The sequence below is a fragment of the Zootoca vivipara genome, chromosome 3, assembly GCF_965207765.1.
Source record: "Zootoca vivipara chromosome 3, rZooViv2.hap1.1, whole genome shotgun sequence".
Classification (NCBI taxonomy): domain Eukaryota; kingdom Metazoa; phylum Chordata; class Lepidosauria; order Squamata; family Lacertidae; genus Zootoca; species Zootoca vivipara.
This window is the reverse complement of record NC_142586.1, coordinates 66319607-66346162: the sequence shown is the minus strand read 5'-3', so window position 1 is coordinate 66346162 and position 26556 is coordinate 66319607. Positions and strand designations below refer to the sequence as shown.

General features: G+C 39.5%; 1 protein-coding gene across 4 annotated transcripts in view; it reads right to left on the bottom strand.

Moving 5' to 3' along the window:
* Positions 1 to 17544: 17544 nt before the first annotated feature.
* The window catches only part of ZDHHC14 (zDHHC palmitoyltransferase 14), a 65333-nt gene continuing 56321 nt past the window's right edge, over positions 17545 to 26556 (bottom strand). For 2 of the 4 annotated variants that reach the window (XM_035108653.3, XM_035108654.3), the window contains exon 9: positions 17545 to 21113. In XM_035108653.3, coding sequence (XP_034964544.1) covers positions 20712 to 21113 — 402 coding nt within the window. In that variant the 3' untranslated portion in view covers positions 17545 to 20711. The remainder of the gene's footprint in view (positions 21114 to 26556) is intronic. The other 2 variants (XM_035108655.3, XM_035108656.3) reach the window with 1 other exon arrangement.

Genomic DNA, 26556 nt, shown 5'->3' with positions numbered 1-26556 from the left:
AACACCAGAATGGACCTTTTCTGCAATGCCTCCCCATTTGTGGAATGCTCTTCCCAGGGAAGCTTGCCTGGCACCTTTGTTAGATATCTTTCACCAGGCAAAAGCATTCCTCTTCTCCCGGGCCTTGGGGTTATGTTGGGCTTTTAAACTGTGGGGGCATTGTTTTGTTTGTTATCATGTTATGTATTTTTGTGTTTTTATATTGGATGAAGGGCACATAGAAATTTAATAAACAATGCCCTGACATTCTCTTTATGAAACAATTTTATTAACCAACCACCCTGAGCAACCTTAGAGCAAATTTTTAAGATTGGATATTGCTAAACCTGGTTCAACTAGCTTCTAGGTTTTTGTTGCTGTCAAGCCTTAGCTCTTCTTTGGTTCCCAAATAAAAGCTCCAGGTTTTGAGCAGCCCTTAGCAAATGATGGTTCGTGGGCTCACCTTATCTGCCAGACAGAAGGATACAGTTGTGTCAGTGGTCACTGTGCAATATGGTGTTGTGAACAATGATGGACTTGCTCAACAACAAAGCTGACAGGATGATATTGTGCCACTCCGATTCTTTCAATCTAAACTACCTCAAAGGAAATTGTGAGGGGGGAGATGACATAACCTGATGTTTGCCACTTTGAACTATTTGAAGAAAAGGTAGAACCCAACAGCATTGCCTTTTCATACTACTGTGATTTTGTTTCCAAGAACACTAGTCACCACCAAATTGTCTAAATGTTTATTTGTAGTGATGTAGCAAATAAGTTCTCATTGACATTGTTTTCTTATGGAGAAAAATGGCTGTAACAGTCCCTCCAAAGGATGATTTGGAGCCTCTTGTATTATAAATGTCTTGAGTTTCAATTAGTAATTGTATCAAATGTAATACCCAAGAGCTATAATCCTGGGCACAGTTAGACTGTTAAAACCCTTTTGTAGTTGGAGGGATAAAAGTAGCTGAACTGTGCATGGGGTTGCAGCCAAAGAGAGCTGCCAAAACAGATCGCTCTCCCCACAACTTGCAACACACAGTTTACTGGATAACATTCTGCTGCTTGAGTGCACCTAAGAATAATGACACCGCCATGCCATCTACTTTACAACTTGTCAGATTTAAATAGCACATGTACAATCTGTCTCAGTCTTCCACCTTAAAATGCACTTGCAAATTTTGCTCCCAACTCATCCCAACTGTTATTGATGGTCTTATTCTGCAAACCTTACAATCATTCTGCCATTCTTACAATATAGCTTCTCAGACCCACAAACATGGGAAATGGAAGAATGGGGGGTGAAGGAATAGACTCAAATCTGCCAGCCACACTCATTGACCTAGAAGAGTTGCATCTAAACGTTTTTTTGATGGGCTGGAATTGTTGAATGTGCCCTTCAAATAAATTTAATATTGCTGATGGTTTTAATATTTCTTGAAAAGGTTTTATTACAGTCATGTAGTATTTAAATTTTGTTCAATAAATAAAATAACAAAACCATGCTCAAAGGTACTGTCTTCTTTAGTTTACATATTCCAGGGCTGATCAAGAACATTCAGCAGAAGTACCGATACTGGATATTGCCTGAAACTAAATTTTGGTCTTTACATGAAATGTAAATTGATAGTGGAAAAGAAAAGTGTGTTTGTTTCCACGCTGATCAATTATTGCTCAGTAGGCAGCAAAACAAAGTGGGTGTCCTTACCTACTGCAATAGAATGTTAGGCTTGAAGATTCACTGTCAAACAGCTCAATCTTATACATAGTTATTCAGAAATGAGTCCTGCTGTGCTCAGTGAAGCTTATTCCAGGATAAACATGCATAGGCTTGCTGCCAAAACCTATATAAAGCTAGGCAATAACTTTTCACAACGCTAACACTTCTCAATATACTTTTAGAACATTATTTTGTGGATAATGAATGCTAAGATGGTAAGTTTTGATTAGGACATCATACTTTATAGGGTCAGGCCTAGGTACTAATGACTTAAAAGAATGTTGTTGGAACAATAAAATTAATATGCATTGTAAATCTCTCTGAAGAAGTGTGCATGCACGCAAAAGCTCATCCCAATGACAAACTTAGTTGGTCTCTAAGGTGCTCCTGGAATGAATTTTTTTATTTTGTTTCGACTACGGCAGACCAACACGGCTACCTACCGTATATGCCGGCATATAAGGCGACTGAGCGTATAAGACGACCCCCTAATTTTCAAGTTAAAATATAGAGTTTGGGATATTCTCTATATTTTATGTACTTGCAATTTCTGGCGCAGCGGGGACTTGCTGAGCGGCGCTGGAATCGCATCATCGCAGCCGCAGAAGCTATTTCTGGCGCTGCGGATATTTTGGCTATGGGCAGCGCTGCCCAAATCAAAAAGGTCTGCAGTGCCAGAAATCACTTCTGAGCATGTGCAGACATGAGGACATGCTCAGAAGCGATTTCTGGCGCTGTTCGGCGAGTACCCTCGCTGCTTGGTGTGTCCCCGGTTTAGCGCAGCGCGGGGGGGACTTGCTGAGCGCACAAAACCCAGCATATAAGACAACCCCCGAATTTTGAGACTATTTTCCGGGGTTTAAAAGTCGTCTTATACGCCGGAATATACGGTACCTGTAATCCAAACACCTTGATTGTTTTCAGGACTGGCCCAAGACATTTTGTTGCCTGAGGCAAAGAACATCATGATACCCCACCCTACCTAATTCCATTCACAGAAGCTGAAGAGATTGACAGTTGATTGACATACATAACTCCAGTGCTATTTTTCTAGAAAAAGAGGTGCTGGAACTCACCATGAAGGCCTTCCTTGTTCTCTTATAATTGCAATGGTGCTTACCTGAGAGGTGCTGGAACTGAGTTCCGGTGAGTTCTGCCTAAAAAAAAGCCCTGCAAAGCTCTATACATATAGAGGGATGTTACACAAACATACATGTGCACACACTCTTTCTCTCTCTCCTTGTTCGAGCGAGCTTCCCAGGTTTGACAGCATAATCTAAGATAACAAACAGAATAATGATTATGGCAAAAAAATCTGGAGCATGTACTTTCAGACACACAGTATGCACTAATTGCCAAGAAACAAAACTTTTATAAATGTAATTGTAGTTTATTATTTATGCCAAAATACACAAAATCGTTTGCAGAGTACTCTTCCAAATGTTGAGATGTCTGTGGACAAGTAGCTTGATGGGAATGTGAACAAGTGCAAGATTGTTAGACTATAGTGCTTGTGAGAATGTATTTCACTCTGCATTCCCTAAGGATCCAAAATGGATTTATACGAACAACTTTGACCAAATGGCCCATTGTACTCACAGGAGGTTTTGCTTTGCACTTAGTTTCTGGCAGCCCATTCTGTATAGGCAAGTACATGGGAGTGCTTAGCTTCACCCTCTTAACAGAGGGTGGATTAATAGAATTTGGAAAAGTAATAACAATGGCCAAACACTCTTCTCAAAGTGGTAAAAAGGAAAATCTTGGTGGTTCAGATAACTTTTCCCCGTCTGGTTCCTGTTCTTATGTATAGAAACACCTGAAAAGAAAAAAATGAAGCCTTCGCAATCTGATTTTTTTCCTTTGTACTGATTTTTTTTCTGTGGGGGTGTATTCTGATTTGCTTTAATATCTGTATACTGCTATACAGATATATTGCTGCTTAAGTGAATTTGCTATTTTACATTTTAGGATTCAACTATATAACAACCCATTTAATACACAATTTCAGATACTTTTAAAAATAATGATGCTGGTTATTTTATAAATATTGGAATTTTTACATTGTAACATGGCCTCTGTTTTGTATTAAGGTCATGGAAAGGACAAAATTCGGGAAGATACTTTTTCAAGCACCAGAAAGGAAATTTACTTGTCATAGCTCCCAACAAGATGGATAGTATCCTGCATTTGTTTATTCCTTTATCCGAGCAAATAAGTTTTCTCCCCTTTTCCCATTCCCACAAGCTTGGCTAAAAATCTTGGAATCTTCCTCAGACAAATTCTTACCTTTCTGTGCTGTTAGATTTTTAGCAGCACACATTAATTTTCCTTCTGCACAGAACCTTAGTATATCCAATAGGCACTTTATGAATATTTAATTCTTATGTGCTTAAAACTACAATCAAATTTCCTTTTTTTAAAATGATATTTTTAGACCACTTTTCAGCATATGCTTTTAAAGCAGTTTAAAACATAAAACAAAACAAAAATACTATAATCATTAAAAAGCATTACTCTGGAGCAGCCGCACTGAAGGTAATAATGGCACTATTCCAAAATGAAATGATTTGAGAATTGTAGCTTTATTGCCTAAGGGGTAACAGGAAAAAACTGATCAGTCTCCTTTTTTGTTTAAGAGAACAGTACTCCAAGAATATCTGTCTTGCAAGTCACAAATAAGCAGGTGGCTAAGAAACTGAAACTTATTATGGCACAATTTTTTCTATGTGGGTTTAACTGCAGAGGAGAATAGAAAACTGAGTGGGTTAAATTAATTTCACAGACTACGTTTCTCAGAAATGTTGAAGAAGAAAATTTCAGTGTTCTTAAGCAAAACTATTTGACATCCTGAAACTATCTTAATTTTGAATGACATAAAAACATTTAAAATTTGAAAAGCTACATTAAGGAAAACCACAGATTATTGGTCCCAGAATGTTGGTGGGACTTGACATTTGATGTTTGTTTGGAGATAATAGATCACCAAAGTCAACATTTTCTAACAGAAAATGTTGATCGTGCACTAAACTTTAGCCTGGATTAAACAGAAAGCAAATTAGTAACGATTGCGGAGTTACAGAGCTTCCTCACTGAAATCAAAGGGACTTTGACATGCTTAACTTGGTTGAGATCATGCTCACTTATTGGAGTGCCAGTAAATATGTACGTGGCATTTAGCAACTATTGTTTGCACACATCTGCAGACAGTATTGTCTAGCAAAACTCAGGTCATGTCTCTAAGACCACTTTGTATAAGCCTTCAACCAGTTAAAGATTTTTTAAAAATAAAAATTTAAGGGACTCAAGCTCTGAACTGTTTAGAAGCTACAGAGCAAGCTGCCACTTAATCTGGATGTCTGACAATGTTTACTGGGGAAGCACCATGGCTCAATGGTAAAAGCATCCACCTTCTAGGAAGAAAATCTCAGACAGCTCTCTAGGTACCATCATCATCTCTAGGTAGGACTGGAAAGATCACCTGTCTGAAATCCTGGAGGAGAGAACCATGTATGCCGTCGTGAGTTATTTGGAGGAAATGTAGTAACAATTAAACACCTGGTTACAAATGACTCTGTTTCTCCCCAATGCATGTACTCAGGTACAGTATGTTAGATGATGCACATATTGTTCTTGAAGGACATTGTATCACTGGTGTACCTTAAGCACAATTGTTGAAAACAGCATGGGACTACTGTCGGTCAGAAGCACTATTGTTGCTTCATGCGTCCCACTGACTTTGCATTCAGAACCATAGCTGCCAAGTTCTCCCTTTTTTTAAGGGAAATTCCCTTATGCTGAATAGGCTTCCTCGTGAGAAAAGGGAAAACTTGGCAGCTATGTTCAGAACAGATTCTGGCTCTGAGCCCTGCTGGCATTGTGAGTGTCTGCATTACATCTGCACAGTTTGGAGCAACGTGGAGTATGTCCATATTGGCCTTGTTTCTACCACTGACGCCCTTCTTGCTTGATTTGTTGTTGAGGTTAGGGCCCGATCGATGTTTATATTCTCATTTGTTTGTCTATCTGTCCTTAGGTTTGAGCTCTAATTTGGATTATATCTTTAAGTTAGTTGTTATTGTTATTCTCAAGGAATAATTTACTAATCTAGGTTTGTCTTCGGAGTCCATCTCTTAATTTGTTGTCGTCGTGATTTAATATCGTGATTTAATCAAGTAATACATTGCTCTAGTTCAGGCTTCCTCAACCTCGGCCCTCCAGATGTTTTGAGACTTACAATTCCTATCATCCCTGACCACTGGTCCTGCTAGTTAAGGATCATGGGAGTTGTAGGCCAAAAATCTGGAGGGCCGAGGTTGAGGAAGCCTGCTCTAGTACATGGTGGACAACCTGCAACCTGGGAGACGCATGCAGCTCCCAATCTCATTTTACCGTATGTAGCCCAACACCTCCTGAAGCCACCTGTTCTTCCTTCCCATCAGACTTCTTCCCTTATTATTTCTTTTAAAGTGCGGTTTCTTGTGTGGTTGCAGAACAATTGAAAGGGGTAGGATTAAATCTGATTAAAAATAACTTATTGGCAGGCTTCTACCGTGTGTGTGTGTGTGTGTGTGTGTGTGTTTGTGTGTGTGTGTGTGTGTGTGTACCATAGCTGCCAAGTTTTCCCTTTTCTCGCGAGGAAGCCTATTCAGCATAATGGAATTTCCCTTAAAAAAAGGGATAACTTGGCAGCTATGGTGTGTACTGGTTCATATAGGCATTGGAAAGTCCTCTGTATACTTATTTGGGAGTTACCCCATCAAACCTCATGGGGCTTACTTCTGAGAACTGTGACGGAAAAGTTTGTTTACTTTTTCTTTTTTTTCCTGTCAGCAAATGGTTAACGAACGACAGCTTCTGATTGGCCACGGTTCCAGGAGTGGGGAGTTGAAAAGGAGAGGAATTGGAGAGACAGTTGGGTTATTTGAGGGAGTAGGATTTTGGAGTAGGTTGGGAGGATAAGTAGGAAGATAGGGAGTGAGAGGTGGGAGAGTTGGTTCTGGGTAGAAACATCCACTCTGAGGAAAATATCACAAACTAGAGAAAGGAGTCTCTGAGCTTAGTGTGAAGGACAGTGTGTGGTGTCCTGTAAGAGTAATTAAGCCAGGAATTAACTGGGAGTCTGAGATAAGAGAAGTAGAAGCTGTAAAGAGACAGTCTCCTTAGTTCTCATTCCAGCCAGGAGGGGAGAGATTATTCTAGAAAGAGAAGACTCCCCAACCAGTGAAACATTGGGTCTGTTACTTGGATTACCTGGGGAGTAGGGTTGTCTAAGCAGTGTGTAACTGACAGAAAATACCACATTGTTTAAGACCCAAAGTATTAAGTTAATAACCAAAGTATTAAGCGGTAACAGCTGTGCAACAACTGAGAAAGCACTGAAGTGAAATAGCATTATAATCTGAAGTATTATATGTTTTACCCACTCGTGTCATAAATTTGTTATTTGTTAAATAAAATCTTTATTGTTTATTTGAGCAAATCCTACCTGAAACTCCAAATTATTAAATTTTACCTCACACAAGTTCCCCCCCCCCCAAGACAATCTGAGGTAGTTTGTGGGAATTGGTGGAATTGGTGTTCTGTGAGGTGGGTGCACTATTTTTAGTGAGGGCCGGCCCAATGGCACCTACAAAAAGTGATGGAATTCTAATCTGAGGTAGCCACAGTGAAAACTAAAGCAGGATAGTATTTATTCTGGATTAGTTAATTCAGAATACTTCTGTCTCTGGGCCTGCTCATCATCAGCTCTGGCTCCATTCACCTGCATATGGCCCTGACATATTTCCCTCAGGAAAAAGCAGAATCTGACATAAAAATGTCACCCATTTGTGTTTTAAAGTTTAAAGAAGTAACATTTTCCCTTCCCTGCTATAATTTCCCCTACTTAAAACCAAAGTAGCAATGCTACAGCCTTCCAGAGAGTACATTTCTCTCTCTCTCTCTCTCTCTTCCAGAGAGTACATTTCTTTCTTTAAAAAAAACACCCAGAAGCAAATGCCAACCTTAACTGGGGCTAATATTTACCATCTTTTTGCAGAATACATGAACTCCAGTGTCTTTAGCACTGGCACCAATTCAGGACTCTAATTTGCTTACTAGGAATTGCTTTGTTTCATAAGTAGTCCATGTACTAATTTTTAGGGTTTTTTATAATATGAAGGAGATTAATGTATTAATAAGTGTGGGTAGGTGGGTGTGTTAAATAAGATAAGCAGAAAAACAACCATCTTTCATTTTCTTCCCCAAGGGAGTATTGCAGTGTTTGCATTTATACATAACATTGAGGTTTATTGTAGTGTACAAATATAGAATAATTAGAATAAAATAGAATAATTTATTGACCAAGTATCAACCATACTTGGAATGAATTTTGCTTCAACTACATTGCAATGTAAAGAAAAAAAGTAACTCATACAACCACTATTTCCCTCACAATACAACAGCACAGCAAAAAGACCCCATACCACCAACTGGCCTCCCTTGGACCCACAACTACAGATTCAACAATTTGATGGCACAAAGAAAAAAGCTATTCCTGTGCCTAGATGTTTTTGTATATAGAGTCCTGTACTGACGTCCGGATGGGAGTAAATCAAACAAGTGATGACCAGGATGCGAAGGGTCTACAGCAATTCTCTCTGCTCTCTTCCTAACTCGAGCGGCATAAAGTGTCTCTATTGGAGGAAAACTAACACCAGTTCTTACTGCTCGTTGGAGCCTCTTCTTATCCAGCTTAGAGGCTGTACCATACCAGACAGTAATGGAATTACAGAGAACAGTTTCAATAGTACCTCTATAAAATTGGACCAGCAATTCTTGGGGCAGATTAAATTTCCTTAGTGTCGAAAGAAATGCAATTTCTGGTGTACCTTTTTAATAATAATATTGATGCAGATTGCAGCATCCATTATAATACTATCTTGTGACTACACCACAGGTTGCTTTAATCATGGTTTGTTGAAGAAGCCAGGATTCCTCTCACAGATGATCACACTAAGCACAGTTTGTCTCAACCCCTGACACTTTCATGAGACTATTAGTCCCCCACAAGAGCAAGAAAGCTTTTTAAAGCAGAGGTTGGATGGCCATCTGTCATGTATGCTTTAGTTGAGATTTCTGCATTGCAGGGGGTTCGATTAGATGGGCCTCAGGATCCCTTCCATTTCTGCAATTCTATTTTTCTATAAGTCAACAATTATTGTAATTTTCTTAGACATATTCCTCCTGTCCCTGTTTTGTTATTTATTATTATATATTGATATGAATATATATCCTGTTCTTCCTCCCAAAGGAACCAAGGGAGGCAAATAGAACCACGGAATCTAAGCTAAAGTTTATCTGTAGGATCAGGGTGCCAGAAACGAATAATTTGGCACAATCTTTGCTTTTGCAGGACCCAGACCTGGGGGGGGGGTGACTGAGAGTTGGATTGGGGGGGGGCCTTGTCTTGCTGCAGCTTGCTCATGCATATTCAAATCTAAGTGAAATTATTGGGCTCTTTGTTGTTTAGTCATTTAGTCGTGTCCGACTCTTCGTGACCCCATGGACCATAGCACGCCAGGCACTCCTGTCTTGCACTGCCTCCCGCAGTCTGGTCAAACTCATGTTTGAAGCTTCGAGAACACTGTCCAACCATCTCATCCTCTGTCGTCCCCTTCTCCTAGTGCCCTCAATCTTTCCCAACATCAGGGTCTTTTCCAGGGAGTCTTCTCTTCTCATGAGGTGGCCAAAGTATTGGAGCCTCAGCTTCACGATTTGTCCTTCTAAGTAAATATGGGGATGCAAAACTGAAATCGTGCGCAGCCGGGCAGGGTTGCACCCACAGCTTCTGCATAGTGCTCCCTCCCCCCAGTGTTCTTGAACCTTCACCAGCTCCTGCGCCTTGTGATCTATTTTGTGCCAGCCCACACTTCTGCAATTATGCCCACATGGGGGTACAATTCAAGGACATTGCTGCTAATAACTGCAGCTACAGTTTTCTATATCATTTGAGTTTCAACTCTAAAGGTCAGGTCAGACAGGCTCCAAAAGTGACAGGATTTGTCTAACTTCCTCCTACTTGCCAAGCTCTCTCTCTCTCTCTCTCTCTCTCTCTCTCTCTCTCTCTCTCTCTCTCTCTCTCTCCTTGCTTAATACTGCTGCCAAAATAATAAAACATATCTAGACTTTGATCTGGAATTCATGTCATTATAGGACATTCCAGCTATCATACAAATCCTTTGATTTTTGTTTCTGCAATACTTTTTCTGCCCTTGGGCTTGGTTTTTATGCCTAGCAACCAAAGTTATACATTATAAGGTCCTAAGTATTTCCATGACTATATCTGCTGGAAGGCTCCATCCTTCTTAAAGCAGCAATGACCCGACTTCTTTTTTTTAACTAGAGGGCACATGGGTGCTCACAGCAAACCATTCCCGTTCAGCTTTCATTTCAGACTAATGGTCCAGCACTGTTTTGACAGCAGCATGGAACTTCACAGCAGTTATGTAAGGTCAGACTAAAGGTGACTTCCACGATACTGGTCAGATTACCCCTGTCTCCAAAGCAGGATAGGTGACAAAGCTCAAACTTTCCTTCTGTCATTGTTTTTGCCAAGTTGTTTTGTTTGTAGTTGTTTTTCTCATTCAGTGCTGGCTACCAAATTAACTAAACACAGCAGCTGTGAAGCAAACAGAATTATAGCTGACACACTAATAATGATACTCAACAAGTTGTGCCCTGTTCTGGTGTTTTAAAAAACCATATGTGTACTCATCCTCCTGTTAAATGTACTCTGAATTATACCATGTATAGCCCAACTTCATTCCCTCCAGGACCTATGCTACTGAATCATTTATTTGGCTGAATCATTTGTGTAAACCACTTACAAGACAGTTAGCTGTTCACAATAAGCTTTCAGCATATTTTAAAATCATCCTAAGAACTGTCTCTGAAGCGCAGAGATGTACAATTTTTCAGACATGCATTTCATATAATTAGACTTCCACACATAATGTATATTATTTACAATGCAATCCTATACTTAAATTATGCTAGCTGGGTGAGGATAGGATTCAATCATGCATGTCAACATAATTTCAATTTATGACAGATGCTACTAGGCTTTCATTACCTTAAATGAGTATTGTGCCCTGCCATTGTAACTAAAGCTGTGTAAAGCAGGTCAGGGGAACAGCCAGCTTAGGCAATGCAAAGAATGGAAACGACAACATGCCACTCCTGTATCTGCAAAACCACAAGTAGAAGAATGCACAAGTGGGGATTGGGTGATGGAAACTTTGGTGAGCAGAGGACTTTTCACAAACAACAAATACCGGGCAGCCCAGGGGATTAAAAAAATAATAAATTAAGGTTTAGATCAGGGTTTCCCAAACTTGGGTCTCCATCTGTTGTTGGACTACAACTCCCATCATCCCTAGCTAGCAGGACCAGTGGTCATGGATGATGCAAATTGTAGTCCAAAAACCGCTGGAGACCCAAGTTTGGGAACCCCTGGTTTAGACAAATTATTTATTGTATTGTGAGACCTTCTTACAGCTGCCTCAGTGCTCCAGACACTTACCAGGAAATTTAAAACTTGCTATTTTACCTGGGGCTGTAAGGAAAATGCACCCCCAGTTAGGCTAGGGAAGGGGACTCACTGGGATGAGACTATGACTCAGAACACGACTCTTGAGCCTATTCCATTCTACCCCCACAAAGAAAATAGCAATTGCCACAAAGTGTCTACCATCTGTTTGAAACACCGGAGAGATGCTCCATGGTTGGGATAGGGACAACACACATAGCCCCACACCATGTGCTGTTTGAATACACTGAAGTTATGGCCAGAGCCATAAAGGGGGTGGGGGTGGGGACTAGCCAGGTCACCCGATGAAGCCTCCAGAGGGGTGCCATTGAGGCTCCTAGCCCGTGTGTATGTGTACACAAATGTGCATGGGAGGGTGCCAAACTTGGTCTTTGACCCAAGTGGAATAAAGCCTAGTTTTGCTCCTGCTTTTAGCAGAATGTGAGGGTTGAATGAAACCGCCAGCTGAGCTGTAGCTCTTTGACACCACTACCAGCAACTCCCTGCAGGGTGAGTAAAGATGGCTGAGAATCTGAGAAGTTTGTAGGCGAGGGGAGCTGGTCTCCGCCCCAGCTGAGGGAAAAGGACAAGAGGAAATGTTGAAGGAAATTGGAGGGAGTTTTTAAATAAAAAAAGTAAACTGATATGGACATAATTGGAACGATTAGAGAAAATTGCAGTTTGGGAGAGGATAAGATGCAAGTTAAATGTGAAAGGGAAAGAGGAATAGAATTTAAAAGAATATGAACAAGAATTTGTGACACGAGGCAAGGGAAGTAGAAAATCAAAAGCCCTCTATACATAGAGCTTCTGGATCAGCAAATTCTTCCTAAAATGGAGAGCTGAGTCAGAATGCCTCCATAGCTAATGTCCATATTTAACAGTATTTAACTTCCCTGTTCTACAGAAATTCTACAGAATATCTGCCTTATGCATCCATACTGTGGAGCTGGGAGGCCAGGGTTCAAATCCTCACTCAGCCATGAAATTCACTGGGTGACCTTGGAGAAGTCACTGCCTCTCAGCCTAACCTCACTGGCGTAGTTTCATGCTCCGCCACTGGGGACGGAGAGTGGGCGGGGGCGAGGCTGGCATGCATTCTGGGGTGGGGCACGCCACCCACGGGGGCGCGTTGTGCATTTTGGGGTGGGGCGCGTTGCCCGCAGGGGAGGAGCCCGCGTTCTGGGGGCAGGGCGCCCAGCGCGGGCAGCCGCCATGGCACCCTTGGGATCGTGTGCTGCCTGGGGCGGAGCGCCCCCTATGCCCCTCCCTTGCTACGCCCCTGCCTAACCTACCTCACAGGGCTGTTGCAGGGATTAAATGAGGAGGGGGGTGAACCGCATACCTCACTAGATAACACTAGAATGCAAAAGAAACAACAAAAAAGAAACCCCTCAGCTTTTACTATGTGGGTGAATCACATCCCACCATAACAGCCCGAAACTGGGGAAGAAGGGTATCTCTTACCACGACTTTACTTCTTGAAGGTTCAGTTCTACACAGGTTCTTTAGGAATAAACAGCTCAGCTGGGCTGAACAGATGTAAGAGGTTTATAGACAAAACTAGTTAGGCCTGGCCTGACCGGTGCAATGCTCATGGGCACAAGTATGACCGCCAGTACCTCCTAAGTTGCCCACAAAATATCTCAGTAAATAGCCCCTCAAAATTCCACAATATATGTTTGTTCTTCCTGCCATGTTCCTGTTTGCATGGGTTTGGCCTATAATTGAACACATTCCCTTAAACATGGTCACATTTCATTGGATGCCAGGATTGGATGCCCATCCTTTCTTCCATTCTTAACAGAGGAGAGGTGTACATATCATCTCTATGTGAGTGAATGTGATAGTGGTTGATATAGGGGTCTTTTCACCATTGAAGAAGGGGACATATGCCATTTTGTGGTCCTGTCATCATCGTCCCCCGCCGCTCTTTTAATTGTGGCAGACATTTTCTGTTATGTACATATGTCGTTCCACCCTCGATAGCCATTTTGTGTTATGCCACACTCCCACAGCAGCCATTTTATGTTATGCTATGCTCCATGACACCTGTGGAACTTTCCCAGAATTCCAAATGTACCTGCTGGCCCAAAATGTTGGCAACTGCTGCTGAGGTAGACCAAGATGCTCAAAGACCTCCAGACCAATTAATGTCTGGTATTATGACATTATTAAGATGTGCTTTAAAATGCTTTATCTATGGCAGGGGATAAGACAACCTGATCCCATACAACTCTGATCATTCTTTGATGATAATATTGATTGCCAGTTTGGTCCTTGTTGTGTAGAATAGCAGCTTCAGTTACACAGATTCCATGTGCCTAGTCCAGTAAACAGCCATATCTGTGATGTGGATCCACTCCTTTGCCACTTTCCATCATTCAGTTCCAAAGTAGTGATGAAGCTTGAACCAATTACGGCAAAAGATACAATACTATATCCATATTGTTTAAATGACATATCTGTTAATGGTGTGGCCATTAACAGCTGTAATTCCCTGTCATTTTGGAGTTTGAGTGAACATGGAAAGCCCTTTACATGCTATGTTAAACTGAAAGGGTTGTTGTTGTTAATTGAATTAGGTAATTAGTCCATGGAGCAAGAGGTCTGAGTTCTAATATCACATAATATGATTCACAAAGGAGTCGGGCTACTGTATTTTCTCCTGTTTCTAAACTAAATTATCTAAACGGACATAGTGTAGGAATAACATTAACATGGACTTAATAATATGACATACAACCTCCTTCACTAATGGTCTGATAGCAAGCAGTCCAAAAGGAACACTCTCTGTTTTTATTTTGTCTTTATTGTAAGGTTTCAATATATTCTGACATGGGGTTTGGGAGAATCCATGATCAACGTTTCTCATTTCCTTCATTTGCCCACCAGGAATCCACAATGTGTATTTGCAATATCAGGATTTAAGTCACAATCCACCAGTCATTACAGCTGTATAGCCTTTATTCATTCAGTGGGGCCATCATTGGATGACAAATAATTATTTTCTGAGTCAGTTCTTGCCATGGGATCTTAAAAATAATTCCTTTCCCTTCTGAAATACGGGGTTGACTTGAATATAGTAACTAGCACATATCAGGTCAGCAAGTATGGGTATGTTTCTGTATTCTTGAAACTACAGCAACACTTTCAGGAAATTATATTTGCAAAACCTTTGGGAGGACTAGAAAGCAAATTAAAATAAAAACTGACTTAAAAGTTATCAATTTTAAATCATAACCCATTTATTTTTCTACATATTTAATGTGTAGCATTTTGATGCTAATTTATTACTCAGTACCAGAAACCTAACCTTGTGGATTAATTTTAATAAGTTCATTGTCTGGATGGGGGTTGTCTTCCCCCACTTCACCAGCAAACTAAATTATTTTTGCAACACACAATAGTCATGTATGGCTCAATCAGATCCCAAACAGTGACTAGTATTTCCTGTTTATTTTAACGCAAAGCTTAACTGACCATGTGATGTGATTTCCCTGCAGTCACAGAAACAGAAATGCAGTAGTGGCATTTAAATCGACACACAAAAGAATACTTGAAGCATTGTTGACTGTTCAGTTGCAACTGAAGAAAACAAAAATGGTATTTAGAACGACAACAAGCAAGCCAGTGTCCAGCATAATTGCCCTGGCAAGGCTAGCACCAGAACTCCGGCTGCTCCAAGAGATGTGAGCAAGAGCCATCAAATATCTGCAGCAACAGTTTGCTTGGGAATGGAATCCTATTGACTTTCCTCATTCTGAAAAAAAATGTTAGTTTAACTTTGGTTTTTCAGCTGGCCTTACGATTCCTACAAATACTTCCCTACAGTCATTTTATTTATTTTGTGCAATGATACAGAAGCCCTGGCTGCCTGAACACAGGCACTGCTGCTGCTCTCTCACAGCTTTCTCCCTGCCTGAATTTTCAGCTTAGTGCCTGGGTTGGCAACTATTTTTAACAAGGGCCATCTTTTTAAAAAATTGAGCGAGGCTGAGATGTTCCTATCCTATCAGAATCAAGAAGGGGCAAAGGGTTCTTTAACAGTGTCATATGCTGCATTAACAGAAGCAAAGTCTTAGTAGAATTGTATACCCATGCCTCGGCCGCTCACTCTCCCTTGAAGCTGCCTTGGCTCAGGCTTGGTAGTGAGGGGCTAATGAAAAAGGAAGGGCTGGATTAAAGCCTATGTGTTGTAGTGGCTAAATGCTGATCAATGGGTTCAAATTCCATTAGGCCCTCTGGTTGATGCTAGGCCATCTACATTCTCAGCCTAAAATTATAGGGTTGCTGTGAGGGTATGGGGACATGCAAGCTACCCAAGCCTAAAACTGAGATTAAAAACTGACGGTGGGGTGTCCTGTCATCTGGGCAGCCCAGGGCCTCCAAACACACTGCCCAGGCTTGTGCCCTGGAGAGGCCAGAAAATACAGAATGCATAAAATACAACACATGGGGCAGCAGTTATGAGTTACCAGTCTCTGCAGCTACAGCAGACATTATGATACTCCAGCAGTTTGAGTTTACCCCTGGAGGCACACTCCATTCTTTCTCGAGACTGACGTTGACAACATTGAGCTTGACCTGGGAGATCGGGGTTAAATGCCAACCCAACCAGCCTCACTAGTACCTGCTGTGCATGTCTGCCCTTTTCCTATCTTGAACTTGCAAAACTGGTCAGTGAGCTTCACAGAAATGTAGTTGCAGGAGGTGGAAATACTATTCACAGCGGGCCTGAACAATAAAATGCGCTACAAAGTTCACCCAATAAATCACCAAATAATGAGACTGAGGCAAGTCTGGAAATATATACAATATATATGTTGTATATATACAAATATATACAAATAGCCAATTAATGCTTTTGCTTAGAATACATGATGTAAATGTAATACAAAATAGACCATTGTCCCCAGGGTTTGAGGGAGATTTTCAGTTCTAGTTACTTGACCATTTTCCCCCCTTACTCATCCTTGCTGTAGTATATACCGTGTTTCTCATATTATAAGACATGTCTTATATTTATTTTTTCCTCAAAAAAACATACTATGGCTTATTTTCAAGGGATGTCTTATTTTTTCCCCTCCTCCTCCTGCCGCAGCCGGCATTGCTGCTGTGCCTATCACTATGTCTTATTTTCGGGGTATGGCTTATATTCCTTGAATGCTTAAAAATCCTGCTATGGCTTATTTTATGGGTATGTCTTAAAATATGAGAAACAGGGTAGCCACTCCTGTCTCTAGGCATTGCAAAGTTCTTCTTCCCAGCCTAGCTTACTACTTACCTGTTTATCCTTATTTCGCTTGTTTAAACTCCATCTTTCATATTGTTTAAGTTTACTTACTCCCTGGGAGCTATTTTTAAACAAGTAAAAATTGTTTATTAAGTTTATATAACTTCCATTTCTACAAATATCTTTACACAAGTTTAGAAGCATGTGGACAGAAAGTAGTTGTGGAGGGAGGGGAGGCTGGGAAAGTGCCAAGTGGGGAAAAGGTTAAAGAGCCCTGCCACCCAGCCATTTTTCTGCTCCAATTCCTCGGACCTCCAACCCCCCCACCCCGATGATTTTAGTTGGGAAAAGCAGCCACTGGGCTAATAGTAAGTGTACATGAATGCAATTTGAAGTTTTATCCTAAAATTTGACTACACCAGGGAATAAAAAGCCCCTACCTTTTAAAACAATATTGTTTTTGCACAACACACCCATTCAGACCTTGTATGCAACCAGTATCTGCATAAAAATATATTGTACAGAGATAATGCCAATGAAGAATGTTCACTATTTTATTTACTAGCCTAATAAGAAGGAAATTAGAAAAAAATCCAGCATATTCCTTAGATTAGAACAATCACTTCATACATCTGATCTCTATCTTCAACATGACCAAGTCTCTTGAACCTAACAAAAAAAATCGAACTGGTTAAATAAAGTGGTAAAATGTGTTTGGTTTTAACTCACTCCTTTCCTAGGCACTTCCTTTCAGAGGAAGTCTCAGTGGAGTTAGTGGGGCTTACTTCTGAGTAAAGCTGTCCAGGTCTGTTGGATATTGTAACTGCTCTTCTTCGCTACTGTATACAATTAATGAAGAACTGCAATTAAAAGAAGCATATGCTCAGTTCCATTGTTTTCCAGCAGATGTCATCACGACGCAACAGTAAAAGTTCTAAAATGTCATGGTAACAAAAATAAACAGATGCACTAGGGCTGGTGGAGAGTAAGAAGAGATTTAACACCAAGGGGAATGATAAATCTTAAAACAGAAGAGAATGCTTTAAAATGCTGTACTTTTTATTCTTCAACACAAAGTCAAAAAATATAAACAGCAAAAAATTACTGTACAACAATGCAAACAGAAATAATAAATTCATTCTAAAATAGGTATTCACAGTACTTTTTCTGTCATCAAGCATTTTCTTTCCCTCAAGCGCTAAGAAAACCAAAGTATTCTAATGTGGCAGTGCAGAATTTTAAAGCTTTACATAAGAGACACTTAAAAACAACAGCATGGTAGCATTCTCATGCCCCTTCCTCAGTAAAAAATACTACCAGAACCATATTGTGGACTTAAGCGACATGTGATGCTTTTTCCATATAGCAAAGGTATCCAAATGCTGCTATTGAAAAAGAACCCCAAAGTATTTCTGTGAAAATGTAAGCAGATGAATTTTTAAACATTTCTACTCCTTAGTGTAAGCGCCACAGCTGTGAAGTCATAATGGCAGAGTAAAATATTTATCATTGTTTATTTTCTGCACTGTGGGGAATGCAGGCTCCATGTTCTGGCATCTGCAGAAGGAGCAAAATATTCAGGTACACTGAAATAATCCAATACTGGTGGTGTTTTTTTTTTTAAAATGAACTTCACAAAATAAATGTCAATGTGATACTTTCCTTCTATCATCAGAAATGAAGCCAAACCTATTTCAATGTAATTAGCAAAAAAAGGCATTCTCCTCCTGCCCTAATCTTTGTTCGTTTTGTAGGAAAATCAGAATCCTTCTGATAGAGAGGAAGGATGGCAAGAAATTGAAGTCTCCCAACTTTCTAGAATGTATTGTGTAATTATGTATCCCTAGCACATGACATAACATTATTAGTTCACAAACTTAAAATCTGATTTAGGATTATTGCCTCTGAGGTGTTGACTGTTGTATGGAGACTGAGATTTACAAAGGGAATCAGCCTCACCCACTTCCATTGAAAACGTTTCCCTAAAACAATGTGTTCACTGCTGTTATATTGGTGCTTATAGTTGTTTAAATTCTTCTTATAGCTCCTTCTAGTACAGTAATCAAACAGTAAGTCAAGAGAATGCATCTCAAAGTTGTTTTTTCTTTGGAATAAGCCTGTGCTAAAGGAAATAATGTATGCAGGATTTTAAATAAATCCTATGAGGTCAGACAGGAAAAGAGACAATATCCCTTTATATGAAAGCTTGTAAACATTTGAATGGCTCACAACCAGATAACTGCAGATCATGCAGAGCTTTCTGCAAAACAGAAAAAGCAAGGAACCTATGGATATAATTCCCCCCCTCTAGATATTTACTATACATGCAAACAAGGTGAACATTTTATCACTTTTAAGAGAAAAATAATATCTTTTATAAAATCATACACAGTGTGAAGCTTCTTGACAGTATGTTGTCTGGCACTTCTACAAGAGAGATGGCCTTATTCCAATTAAAACATTGTGCTTTTGTTTTCTTTAAAACTGTATTTTTCCATGTCTCAGAGATGCAACAAATCCATGTCATCACGATCCTTGTTTTCAAAAGTAGTTGCCTGCTATGAAGCTTGAATTTTTTTAAAAATACTTTGCACGAAATTTTGTCCTGAGAAAAGATTATTGCAGGTCCTAGCATCTTAAAAGCAAGGCAAGATGCAGCAATACATAGCATTTGAATTTATCACCGTTAATGTTCTTTTTGGCTATCCCCGAGCAGTTTTTTCTTCTTTAAATCATAACTAATTTGTCCTAACCTCAAATAAAAACAAATAATTATGTCTCATAAATATGTCAATTTTAAATTAAAAATATAGTTGAAAATACATATGACTAGATGGCAGCTATGGATCACATGTAACTTATGTTCCAGTAATTTATCTCTTCCTCTTCCCAAAGTTTAGAACCTTGGGGCACCCTTACCTTGCAAATCTCGGAAGATCTCTCTGGGCACCATTGGTATGGGACCCAAATAAGATATTAGATCGGATCCAAAGGTGCCATTCCATGAATGCAACAGATATGCCAACTAGCAGAAGTCCTGAAAATGGAAGGAAAGGAAGGTGACCTTTGCCAGTTACCCCTAATACCTGCAGCCTCCTATGCTGTTCCAGAGGGTCTCTCAACCCTCCACATCAGATTTTCAGGGGGAACGTCTGTTCCCTTCTGTTTGTGAGAACCAGATAATGGAAGAGGGCTTTTAGATGCAACTCATTAACTTCAAGTTATTTTGACACTCAAGTTAGTTGCAGGCATGGTTTGTCCTAAAATTAAACTGCCTATTTTACAAATCACACACAATACTAAAAACCATTCATGATTGGACTTCATATACTCTTTGAGCTTCTTAATTGCATTATCATGAGGAAAAGTAACTCGCAATCCATATGGAGCTGTTGTCGTCGTCCGCACTGTATGGGTATAACTGTACACATATTTAAAGGAATAGAGGGTGCCATTTTATCTAACGGTGATGGTAGAGAGAAATCGATGGCACAACACAGTATCTTATATTAGACACTCAAAGTGAAATGATATGCAAAAAATGGTAGTCCTCCACATTTGAAGTACCACCAGTTCATTTATTTATAACAACTTTGACCGATTTAAAAAAAAACATATTTGTCCATTAGTTTGTCTTTTATATGAAACAGTACTTCAGAACTCACAAATAATAAAGCAGCACTTTCTCTCAATACCAACACTACTGTAACATACACTGTAGCGTGGCATGCAAATCCACAATTGCAGTATTTATTGGTTTTGTATTAACTGAATGGCAATTTTTTTTGTTTCAAATATTAGTAGCGTAATAACATGAAAATGGTGGCCGGCATGGCCTTAAAGGCAACATTACATGAGAACTTCATAAAACATGGAATATGATGCTAACTTCCAGTAATATCTTTTAAAGTATTACCATAATCAAATTCAAAGTACCAGGATTCCAAGCTGCTGGACACTATTAGTCACCAAACAAGGTCAATGTACATTTTTGTTATTTTGACAATGTCACATAAAATCCAAGCCATAAATTGGCTATTAAAGAAATGTCATAGCTTGTTCACTGCACAAAAATAATTTGTCCTTTTAAAAAGACCTAGCAAAGTTTCAGTGGCTTATGCATGTTACGGAGTCCGAAGGCGATTCGGCAAGTTTCAGTTGTTAGCATATAAGGGCTGTATGATCACCATCATATTGAAAGTTGCTCAGACTGAGCTGAGTTTCACAAGGCCACGTACTGAATCTTCGTGCAATGAGTCCTGGCTGGCTAGGCTGAGGATATGCATGGTACGGCTGTGAATCATAGGACTCCCAATTGGCAACATCCCAGGTGGTGATGGAGCTTCCTCAGGAGTAAGAAACTGATGACTTTCAGAGTCCTCTTTTAACGGTATCATGTCTGTTAAACCTGTTTCTGATGTGAGATTTGGCATGGAGGAGGGTGGTGTTGGCTGCCCTAGTGTTAATGTGGCACAGGGAGCACTGATAGAGGTCTTTCCTGGTAAAGGTAGCTCTTCACTACTTATGCTGGGCTCACTCTGTAGAAGCGGTGTGGCAGCAGCCTGCAAAACGAATTTAGTGCTCTGAATGCACTGATCTTGATCACACTGAAGTATTGAAGGGTGCCAAAATAATATACAAAGCATATGCACAGAGAGAGAGAAAGAGAGAGAAAGAGAGAGAGAGAGAGAGAGAGAGATGGAAGGATATAGGCAAAAGAGGAATGGGGTGTGAAGAGAAAGAAAAGAATTGTTAGTAATTTTTCTTTGTCAGTTTAACATATAGGGCATGCTCATTTTAATGCAACCCAGGAAAGTGACAGTATGCATTATTACTATCATTTGCTGTATGCGAGAGCCAGAGTCCTCGTTTCTCTTGAAGAAAATAATCTGTAAATGATACTAACTTTCCCAACTAAAAATTGCATTTATTTGGTTTGAATTTGCTTTGGATAGCAGCGTTAACGCCAGAGCATCTTTTAACCAGTAGATAAGCAACATTAATGCTGCATAAAACAAAGACAGCGGCACACACATTTCTGTTCCTGATGTGTGTAAAGAAAAGGTGTTTCATTCAATACTTCTTGGAAAACTACTTTGGACTACATGTATTTAACACACTGGAGGTTGCAGGATCTTGTAAATGGAATATAATTGGCCTCATTTGTACAGGTGCACATTCAAAGCCAATACCTCTAACAATTCCTAGTAACATGCCTTGTGTAACATAGCACTGAATGAGGAACTATGTAGCAATATCCTTTTTGATAAGAGTCCCTTGGATAGCCAATGCAGTGCCTTCTACATATTGTTGAAACACAACTCTTGGCCTCAGTCAGCATGGTCAATGATTGATGGGAGCCAAAGTCCAGGAACATCTGGAAGGCACTACGTTGGTTAAATCTGGGTAAGATGCTATAGAAGATGCAGCTTCGTGAAACAGAAAGAATATTGCAGGAAAATACACCAAGCACACATTTTAAATGGGCATAATGCCAAGCACCATATATGTTGGAAACAGGGGCTCAAATATATTAAATGTTGCATGCAAATATTGCAGTCTTTCTTAGAATTCAGGAAGAGGACTGAAACAAGATTTGTTTTTCTGTTGGACCACCAAGTGCATGGATAATTTTTATATTCTGAAATTACGTAGTGGGGACTACACAAGAGTACATAGATACTGCCTCTTGTTTGATTTTGCTGATATTGAACAATGCTAACATGGAAATACACAAAACCTGTCCATAATGAAAGACAGACATGGATTACAATTTTGAACAGGGCATTTGAATCAAGTAATCAGTACAACATAAAATGAGATTATTATACAGTCATCCTATTATTCAGATAAACGAGACTAAGGACTAAAGTTAACACACAAAAGCAAAAGAAGTATTTTTTTAAAAAAATCTGCATCTCATAATGAAGTTGCCTCAAATAACTAAAAGCAGCATTTTCTGTAATAGTTTACTATTTTATTATGCTCAGAATCTTACAATTTAATTTTCTGAATTTAAGCAGCTTTGAAAAGAAAGGAAGACTCACTGAAGGCAAAACAAGAGGTGTAAGATTTTCCAGTGAAGTTGCATTCATTATAAGATAACAAGAAAAATCAAAATAGTATTTAAATATTTAAATACAGTATTTAAAATCCTGAGCGTTCAAAGCATTTCACATGCATTATGTCAACAATCTTTAGGAATAGCTCTTTCAAGGTGAGCTAATAGTATTTCTTAATCTCCACATGATAGAAGACTGGGACAAAGATAGAGGCTTGCCTAATGTCACTTGAATTCATGGCTATGGAAATATTTGAAATGGGGGCTTCCCATAGCCACTACCCTATCACAAAATCTACCTTGTTTTCCCATGAATAAAACGAGTCATTCAAGCTCAGCGAAACAGAAATGAAAAAAAATACCGTACACACTTCTATCTAGCTAGACAAGAATGTGCATGGTTTGTGCACATGTGCGTGCATGTGTGTGTGTGTACACACATGCATGCCCTTGGTTCCTTTCCACTTCACTTTTCTTTAACTTTTCCTAGAGGTGAAATTTTGCTTCTTTGCTTTCTGTCTAGGGGGGGGGGTTAGAGACTTTTTTAAAAAATGAAAGCTCATTGACTGTGCCCCCTTGTATGTATGGGCCCTGGTGTCCTTGTAATCTGGCCACCAGGCAGTCCCACCATGCAGAGTTCCTGACTGTGGCAAAGGCTGTAACCTTGTTCAGCCAAATGGACTTACAAACTCCCTTTCAGACTCCCTTCCCACATCAGAAGCGGAGAGGACAGAGTCGGCATGTCCTCCTGAGCACCTCTTTCACTGGTGCAATTTGGGAATGCTTAAAGGCCATTATCTCCAGAATTCTTTATAGAATGAGAGACAGATTGGGCAAGTATATTTTATGTCTGGACCAAGCTACTCATTAATAACTGACACCCTGAAAAATGTTTGCTGCTACACGGTGGTTCATTCTGAATGCAGTTCACTGTACTTCAGCCTCATTCCAGTAAAGTACTTCAGATGAAATCATGGCCAAAGTATTTTTCATCTTTCAGATTAAAGTTCCAGCTTGCTTCTTAAAGCACTGTTCAAAACGTTCAACGCCACAATGGCTGCACTGAAAAAGCACTAGAGCAAGAACCTTTCTTCCAAAGAAGCATCATATATTAGCTACTAGGGAGGCAGCAGTCACAAGTTACTGGTCTCTGCAGCCACAGCTGATAACTGTGATTCTCCAATTGTTTGACTTCACCACTGAAGGCATACTTCTATGTTTCTTGAGACAGATGCAAACAATCAAGAATTTGAAAGTGACAAACCAAGAAATGCCTTGTTATGTAACAAAAGATGTATACGCTCTGGAATTTATTTTACATAACTTTGGAACCTTGAGAAAAGGATATCCAAAATGTTCTGTTTGCATGTATCTTTAAAACAGAGGAGAAATTGCTTTGAAATAGCAGCTTACATTAAGTGGCTGTGCTTAACTTCAAATACAGATGCCTTGTGATTATTCAAGTACGATAGGATTACAATTATATAAATGGGGTCAATTTTGAACTAATCTGAAAATAATTTTAATTTATTTATGATTAGTATATCTTGAGCTTGGATTAGTTACAGGTAGGTAGCCGTGTTGGTCTGAGTCGAAGCAAAATAAAAAAATTCCTTCAGTAGCACCTTAAAGACCAACTAAGTTTATATTTTGGTATGAGCTTTCGTGTGCATGCACACTTCTTCAGATACACTAGAAACAGAAACTTCACTAGAAACTTCTGTTTCTAGTGTATCTGAAGAAGTGTGCATGCACACGAAAGCTCTTACCAAAATATAAACTTAGTTGGTCTTTAAGGTGCTACTGAAGGAATTTTTTCATTGAGCTTGGATTATTTTAATGGAAAGTTCCATCCTATTGCTTCCTGGAGAAGCAATAAATAAGACAACATGCATTAATCAGTAGCATCTTCATGTTGTTGTGCTATCTCCTACGGTATGTGTGACTAACTTGATTTTTCATTACCCATAGGTGCACTTCTTCCAAAAATCCTACTTATCATTTATTGTGTTTCCAGTTTTGCTGAAGCCAAAGAAAGACAGCTACAGAAAGTTAACAGGAAAAAATGTGTCAGGGGATAACACTGCTCCTGACAATTCCTATGGAATTGACACTGTGCCTGACGAACTGCAGTGTTTCTAGCATAGATCCCACAGGCTATATAAACCAACCTGCAATAAGCTCATATAGTATTAGATTGCAATTTAAGAAAAACATAGGCTATTGACAGTTTAGGACTGGTACACAAGTTCCCTCCGCAGTATGGAAGCCTCTGAAATGCTCTTACTTTTTGTTGCCAGATAAAGTTATAAACCATGGATCAGACAGAAGGAATCCACACTGCACCCTCCTCTCTGAATCAGTTTCAACCCTCATGAAATTGGGTTAACCTAGGTGTGGAGAGGAGTTGCGGAGGGGACTCCTTGTGTGGACTGCTCACATCACACAGTGGAACAAGATGCTGCTCTGTATCCCATGCCACTAGCATGCATTCTTGACTCCTCGTAGCTTTTCAGTCTCTTGCCTTGTGCAAATTCCAGCTAGCAAATTTGGATGGTAAGGGTTTTGCTCTGTATAGAATTTAACAAAAAGGGCAGAAATAATAATTGATCTCAACAATAACACGCAAAGCTTAGTAGTCATTCTCTTTTAAATGTCCTATGGGGGGAAATGAGATGGTAATGAGTAGTACGGAGAGTATGTGTGATGTGTAAGCAATGTATATTTTCCGCAAGAGACAAATACTGAGAAACACAAGTATAAACAATTCACATTTAAAGATAATAAAATAGTGTTTCAGTAGCACCTGACAAGGTAGTATGGCTCAAAGTGACTTAGCAGGCAATATATGGCCACTATCATGGAATGGTGCTACAGGGAGAAGTGGCTTCATGCTTTTACTGGTGTGAGTTACGTGCCGCTGCTGGAGCTACTGGGCTGATGCTGCCGGCCAATTAGCAGCAATATGCTGGCCAATGAAGTTTGGGCCAGCAAACCATGATTCCTCTGTGCTCCTTAGCAATTGCTCTCTGCAGGTGGTGATATACTACCAGCCATACCACCTCGCATGTCACTATCGGCACTTTTCAATAATTAAGAGTTAAAATAAATGAAAATAATATATTTAAAGGGCTGTCAGGCCACTGACATATGCCCAAATAAGGTATGCTCTAGTTTTTGGTTTTTTTTTAATCTAAACTCTGGTATTGTGTAAATTTGCCTCAAGCAATCTTCTTAATGTATTAGAATTACCTATTCCTCCTTAGAATAAAATATCAACTGCACAGCCAAAATAAAATGTCAGACCAGGAGCCTACTCCTCAATCACCCTGTCAGAAAAACCCAACCAACTAATTTTAAAGGGCTTTACCCTGTTAAAATATTGCCTTTATTTATACAGATATGAGGTCTAAGCCATTTAAAATGTTATTTCCGTACAACAATAGCCATATACTAAATGCAAGTTAGACACATACTTAAATTCCAGTGCTTTTCTTTATTTGTCATATAACTGATACAAAAATCAACTTGAAACAGTTTCATTTTTAAAAAAAATCTTATTTTATCTGCCCCCAAATTATACAAATTAACAGAGATTTTGAGTTCCTATTTACAATACTGAGACACAACTATTTATCTGAATCAAGAGGCAACACCGAAGAGCAATCACATTACACATATTGATTTTTTTTTGCAAATGCCTGATAAATTTTAGTACAAGGTTATTTAGTTATCCAACAGTTTTTAAAGAAATAGGAGTAATTAAACATTAATCTAAGAATACATTTGTATGGCAAATATGATGTTATGACCGAAGTGGAGTAACTATAACTTAGGAAGTGGTTTCTATGACTGGAATGCTGTCTAGGTGGGTATTATTTAGGTAGGATGATGGCACAGAATACCTGTGGGATGAAATGTTTAGAAAAGAAGCAGTGGATTTTACAGTGGTCTTCTGAAATGTGCCACTCAGAAAGATAAAGGGAAAT